The 6,681-nt window shown below is 45.2% G+C and overlaps 1 protein-coding gene across 1 annotated transcript in view; it reads right to left on the reverse strand.

Annotated features, from left to right (window-relative positions):
* Positions 1-4,312: 4,312 nt before the first annotated feature.
* The window catches only part of LOC138214972 (retinol dehydrogenase 13), an 8,272-nt gene continuing 5,903 nt past the window's right edge, over positions 4,313-6,681 (reverse strand). The window contains exons 5-8 of the mRNA XM_069176839.1: positions 6,490-6,651; positions 6,275-6,394; positions 5,266-5,470; positions 4,313-5,163 (exon numbers count right to left, since the gene is read on the reverse strand). Of these exons, the coding sequence (XP_069032940.1) occupies positions 5,058-5,163; positions 5,266-5,470; positions 6,275-6,394; positions 6,490-6,651 (593 nt within the window). The 3' untranslated portion in view covers positions 4,313-5,057. The remainder of the gene's footprint in view (positions 5,164-5,265; positions 5,471-6,274; positions 6,395-6,489; positions 6,652-6,681) is intronic.

The following is a 6,681-nucleotide window of genomic DNA, read 5'->3' on the forward strand; positions in this document are numbered from 1 at the left end:
CGCTCTGACCGGCCGGGAGCCGCTCTGCGAGTCGGTGTCCGGTTACTCCTCCTCCTCCTCCTCCTCCTCCTTCTCTTTCTCCCCTGGACTCCCTGCTGGCTCAGCGGCTCCTCGGCAGCCCCACAGCGCCCCCCTCCGGTGGACCTGGATCGGGACACTGCAGATGAATACAACAGTAATACACCGATATTATATCCTCATGATATAACTGAGTACATTTATTCAAAAACTGCACTTAAGTACAAATTGGAGGTTTTGGTACTTTAGTTTTTCCAATTTTATGCGTCTTTATACTTCCACTAAATCTCAGAGATAAATACTTTTACTTTACTACATCTGTCTGACGGTGTTATTACAGTTCAACGTCCCCTTCATGTCCAATAAAAACCACGTGTCTCCAAATATATTGATTTTAAAATAGATTTTTTTTTTTTAAATAAACTGAGAGATCAGATGTCAATTGATTTATATAACACATTTAAAACAATGATTCTTTTACAGACAAAAATTGTATTAATAAACTTTTTTTTTAAATCCTCTTTGAGTTCACAGGAAAACATTTATTTCTGATCTCGTCGATACAAACACGCGACGATCTGACAGACTATGAAGCATTGATGTTGATTAAACAAACCAACTGGACATAAAGTCCAAATCAGCACAATTTAAAATAACCGCAGCTGTAATATTAATCCACAAACATCATTAAAACACGGACAACTTTTACTTTTTATACTTTAAAAGACGTTTCATTTTGTGGCAAATTTACAAAAAGTATTTAAGAATACTTTGTGGAGTTTTTTCTTGTAAAATTGCAGGAATTAGCAAAAAAAAAAAAAAATCAAGTATTTTATGTAATAAAGTAGTTTTATTTTTACAGGTGACTTTTTTTTGCTGCAAAATTTCAAGTTGCCGCAATTATTAATGGAGATTTGATTGAATTATTGTTGACTATAAAAAAAACAGTCAAACGTCTGATTTCTGTGTTTCCTGAACTGCTTCCTGTAAAAATTAGGTTTGTTGGTCGTGAAGTTAAAGATAAAAGTTGTCAGCAGGATGAAACTGTGACGTCGGTCAGGATTTAAACTCTTTGTCCTTTTTTTTCTTGTTGATCCACACGGGGGAAAATGAACCAGGTCACATGAAAGAAGAAAGATTTGGAACATTTCGGCCCACGTGAGGTTTTTATTTCACGTCAGCAAGTAAAAAATCCGTTAAAATCTGGTTCCGATGAAAAATGCAGGAAGCTGCTGACGGTCATTTGGAGGCTTCAGGAGGTCATCAGGAGGTCATCAGAAGGTCTTCAGGAGGTCGTCAGGAGGTCGTCAGGAGGTCGTCAGGAGGTCGTCAGAAGGTCTTCAGGAGGTCTTCAGGAGGTCGTCAGGAGGTCATCAGGAGGTCTTCAGGAGGTCTTCAGGAGGTCGTCAGGAGGTCATCAGGAGGTCGTCAGGAGGTCATCAGGAGGTCGTCAGAAGGTCTTCAGGAGGTCATCAGGAGGTCGTCAGAAGGTCTTCAGGAGGTCGTCAGGAGGTCGTCAGGAGGTCATCAGGAGGTCTTCAGGAGGTCGTCAGGAGGTCATCAGGAGGTCGTCAGGAGGTCATCAGGAGATCTTCAGGAGGTCGTCAGAAAGTCGTCAGGAGGTCGTCAGAAGGTCTTCAGGAGGTCGTCAGAAAGTCTTCAGGAGGTCGTCAGGAGGTCGTCAGGAGGTCGTCAGAAGGTCTTCAGGAGGTCGTCAGAAAGTCTTCAGGAGGTCGTCAGGAGGTCGTCAGGAGGTCATCAGGAGGTCATCAGGAGGTCGTCAGGAGGTCTTCAGGAGGTCGTCAGGAGGTCATCAGGAGGTCATCAGGAGATCTTCAGGAGGTCATCAGGTGGTCGTCAGGAGGTCTTCAGGAGGTCATCAGGAGGTCGTCAGGAGGTCATCAGGAGGTCATCAGGAGGTCGTCAGAAGGTCATCAGGTGGAAACTTTAAAACCACCAACTTCAGAAAATATCCCAAAAAAAGAGAAATCCAGAAGATGATGCAGATGTGATCAGATCAGCAGGTGTTCACAGACCCAGCTCTCCTCAGCAGTCCTGACAGATCCAGAATCGGGGGGAGGAGGGGGGGGCGTCTGGAGCCGGTCTCAGATCTGGATCAGTGTGATAATCCGGTTCAGAGCAGTCTGGATGTGGGCAGATGTTCGATATGATCTGGAGTCGGCCTCGGGTCACAAACTGGGTCAGAGCGCTGAACGGAAGCTGATCTGCAGATTATCCACCGACACGCTTCATTAAAGGCACAACACACTCAAAACAACAACAACAACAACAACAGCACCAGCAGCAGATTAGTCCTGCAGGTTCCCTCTGATCCCGTTTAATCAGAAACGCGATCCAGGTCCCATTTATCATCCGCCATCGCCGCGACAACCAGGACAAGGAATTACATACGTGTTGTTACAGGACCAGGAATTACATACGTGTTTTACACACAGGAGCACGTCCTGTGTGTAAAACACGCGCAGCAGAGCGCAGCTGCAGTGAACAGTCGGTGGTTTGGTGCTTTGCTCAGCGGCATTTCAGACACGAATGGTTTCTTTGCAGATTCAGTTTCAAACTCTGCTGCTCAACCTGGAACTCACGCCTCAAACAATAAAACTCAAATAATAGAAACCGTTCACAACGTTCCGGTTTTGTTTTTGTGAATCTGTGATTTATTTTCTTGTAAAATTAACCACTTTGATCTCAGAGAGTATCAGAGTTATTTTCTTCTAAATTCTGGGTTTTTCTCAGTATTTCTGTTTATCCTGGTTATCGAACAAACAAGACTGAACGACTGACCCGTAACGCACCAATCCACCCACCAAATCCAAACACACTCAAGAGGCCAGCCAACCAACCAACCAATCACTAACCAATCATCAACTAACCAACCAATCAATCACCAACCAACTAACCAACCAATCACTAACCAATCATCAACTAACCAACCAATCAATCACCAACTAACCAATCAATCACCAACAAACTAACCAACCAACCATCAACTAACCAACCAACCAATCACCAACTAACTAACCAACTAACTAACCAACCAGGTTCCATATGATTTAAAACATGTTTCAGGAGGGAAAAATTCTCCAGTCACGTTTCAACTTCTGCCTACATTTAAATGTTAGTATTTTAAGACACTGAAATTCAAACTTTTATATAAGACGAACTTTACACTCCACATTTTATATAAAGATTCAGAAACAAATATCAGACCTTCATCAAATAAAACTAAAAAATAATAAAGTGTATTCATATTGCAGCTTTTATACCAACTTTAAAAACGAAAAAATAAATAAAACTGATTCCACAGCAGTAAAAAAACAAAACATCCGTAAAGTTAAAAAACTGAAAAAAATCTGGTTGATTAAAAAAAAAAGTGAAAACAAAATAAACAATCAAAACAGTGAGGAAGAGGAGAAGCATGTTTTCTTCTTTTCTCTGTGACTCTGCTGCCACCTGCTGGTCGTTCAGCTCTCTGCAACGGAGAAGAAACTGATCATATAAACTATAATATATAATATAAACAACTACAGACCGTCTCTCTTCTTCCCTTTCTTTCTAAAACTCTGGAGCGAGCTATCTTTAACCAACTCTCCTCCTATCTCCACCATAATAACCTTCTTGACCACCAGTCTGGTTTCAACAGAGACGGTCCTCCTTCTGTCTCTGAGCAGCTTCACACTGCTAGAGCAGCCTCTCTGTCCTCTGTCCTGATCCTTCTAGACCTTCTGCTGCATTGGACACAGTGAACCACCAGATCCTTCTTTCCTCCTTCAGGACCTCGGTGTCTCTCTGCTCTCTCCCTGTTCTCATCCTACCTCAACGACCTCACCTACCGGGGAACTTGGAGAGGATCTGTGTCTGAACCTTGTCCTCTCACTACTGGTGTCCCTCAAGGTCAGGAGAATACGTCCCCTTCTCACTCAGAAGGAGGTCCAGGTTCTGGTCCAGTGTACATCCAGGACATGGTCCAACCTTACATCCCAACCCGTCCTCCTCCTCTTCTTCCTCCTCCTCTCCTCCTCATCTTCCTCCTCCTCCTCCTCGCCTCTTCCTCCTCCTTTCCTCCTCCTCCTGCTCTTCCTCCTCCTCCTCCTCCTCTCCTCCTCCTCTATGACTCTGAATCTCATCAACATCACAGGAAGAAGCAGACGGAATAAAGTCCAGTGAAATTAATTTTTAAAAACAAAGAAAAAGTAGAACTAAAATTTAAAAAGTACATTTCAAACAGAACTAACAAAGTCGAGAGCAAAAAAACGAGAAATGTGTTTCATCAGGTTGGATTCATTTATTTGATTTGATTTGAATCTAAATTTACAAACACTTTGAAACAAAGAACAGAAAAAAAAAGTGTCTTCAATGAAGCAAAAACACAGAGAGGAACATGGAGGGAACATGAGGAGAACATGAGGAGAACATGGAGGGAACATGAAGAGAACATGAGGAGAACATGAGGAGAACATGGAGGGAACATGAAGAGAACATGGAGGGAACATGAAGAGAACATGAAGAGAACATGGAGGGAACATGAAGAGAACATGGAGGGAACATGAAGAGAACATGGAGGGAACATGAAGAGAACATGAAGAGAACATGGAGGGAACATGAAGAGAACATGAAGAGAACATGGAGGGAACATGATGAGAACATGGAGGGAACATGAAGAGAACATGGAGGGAACATGAAGAGAACATGAAGAGAACATGGAGGGAACATGAAGAGAACATGAAGAGAACATGGAGGGAACATGAAGAGAACATGGAGGGAACATGAAGAGAACATGGAGGGAACATGAAGAGAACATGGAAGGAACATGAGGAGAACATGGAAGGAACATGAGGAGAACGTGAGTTCAAACTTGTTCTGTAAACATTAAAAACTAAACATGAAGCTCCGCCTCCAGAACAAACTAACAAACGGATCAACGTCAGATTTCCTATTTATTCGGTTCTTCTGTCGACCCGATGGGGGCGCTGCAGTCTGTCTGCCTACCGAACGCAGAGGTCACATTCAGAGGTCAGAGGTCAACATGTGTCCTTTAATCCGACCAATCGGGCGCTCTCCTCCCACAGCTTCCTCCCGGCGGCGTCGTCCCGCCCCTCCGGAGCCACTTCCTGCTCTGCACAGTCACTGAAAACACACACATACGCATCTTTGTGACTTGTGAGGACTCTGCATTGATTTTCATCGACTCTGTAACTTTACAGATAAAAATCCCGTCTCGGCGCCGACCTGAAGTAGCGGCCGGACCGCCCCTCCAGGCCCGGCGTCACGGCACAGTACACGCTGGTCTGGCAGCCCTGCCGGGGCGTCTTCATGAGCAGCAGGGACGGGAGGCTCAGCAGCGCCCCCAGCAGGGGGAACCAGCCCTCCACATGACGACCCAGCTCGGTCCGGATCACGCCCGGGTGGAGACTGAAGGACGACACGTCAGAGTCTGGAGGACAGAGGAGGACGGGGGAGGACAGAGGAGGACGGGGGGGGGACAGTGTCAACAGGTGTGTTTATTACAGGTGCTTCAGTCATCGCAACAGCCAATCACATCGCAGCTCTGACCTCAGTCGTTCCCTGAGTGTTTCTGGTGTGTAGATATTTTCAGGGACATCTGAGTGTTTCTGGTATTTGTGGGGACATCTGAGTGTTTGTGGTATTTGTGAGGACATCTGAGTGTTTCTGGTATTTGTGGGGACATCTGAGTGTTTCTGGTATTTGTGAGGACATCTGAGTGTTTCTGGTATTTGTGAGGACATCTGAGTGTTTCTGGTATTTGTGAGGACATCTGAGTGTTTCTGGTATTTGTGAGGACATCTGAGTGTTTCTGGTATTTGTGGGGACCTCTGAGTGTTTCTGGTATTTGTGAGGACATCTGAGTGTTTCTGGTATTTGTGGGGACATCTGAGTGTTTCTGGTATTTGTGGGGACATCTGAGTGTTTCTGGTATTTGTGGGGACATCTGAGTGTTTCTGGTATTTGTGAGGACATCTGAGTGTTTCTGGTATTTGTGAGGACATCTGAGTGTTTCTGGTATTTGTGGGGACCTCTGAGTGTTTCTGGTATTTGTGAGGACATCTGAGTGTTTCTGGTATTTGTGAGGACATCTGAGTGTTTCTGGTATTTGTGGGGACCTCTGAGTGTTTCTGGTATTTGTGAGGACATCTGAGTGTTTCTGGTATTTGTGAGGACATCTGAGTGTTTCTGGTATTTGTGAGGACCTCTGAGTGTTTCTGGTATTTGTGGGGACCTCTGAGTCGCCGGGCGAGTTCCCTGGAGAACAGGACGTTGGCCAGTTTGCTCTGCCTGTAGCTCTCCAGCGGGCTGTACGGCCTCCTGTTGAAGAACAGGTCATCAAAGTCGAGTCGACCTAAAGAATAAAAAATAAATAAATCCTACAAATCGTAAACATCACAGAAATGTCAGCGGGGTCAGGGTTCAGAGGTCAGAGGTTAGGCGTCGTACCCCCGCGATGGGCGATGGAGGACACGTTGACCACGCGGCTGGGGGCGGAGCTCTTCAGCTTCGGCACCAGCAGATTGGTCAACAGGAAGTGACCCAGATGATTAACAGCCAGCTGAGTCTCGAAACCGTCCTCTGTCAGCCATCTTGGACACATCATCACCCCTGCAGACTGACAAACAGTGAGACCGGCAG

The sequence above is a fragment of the Embiotoca jacksoni genome, unplaced genomic scaffold (assembly GCF_022577435.1).
Source record: "Embiotoca jacksoni isolate LCO1_2020_lvr unplaced genomic scaffold, fEmbJac1.0.p SCAF_106, whole genome shotgun sequence".
NCBI classification, from domain to species: domain Eukaryota; kingdom Metazoa; phylum Chordata; class Actinopteri; family Embiotocidae; genus Embiotoca; species Embiotoca jacksoni.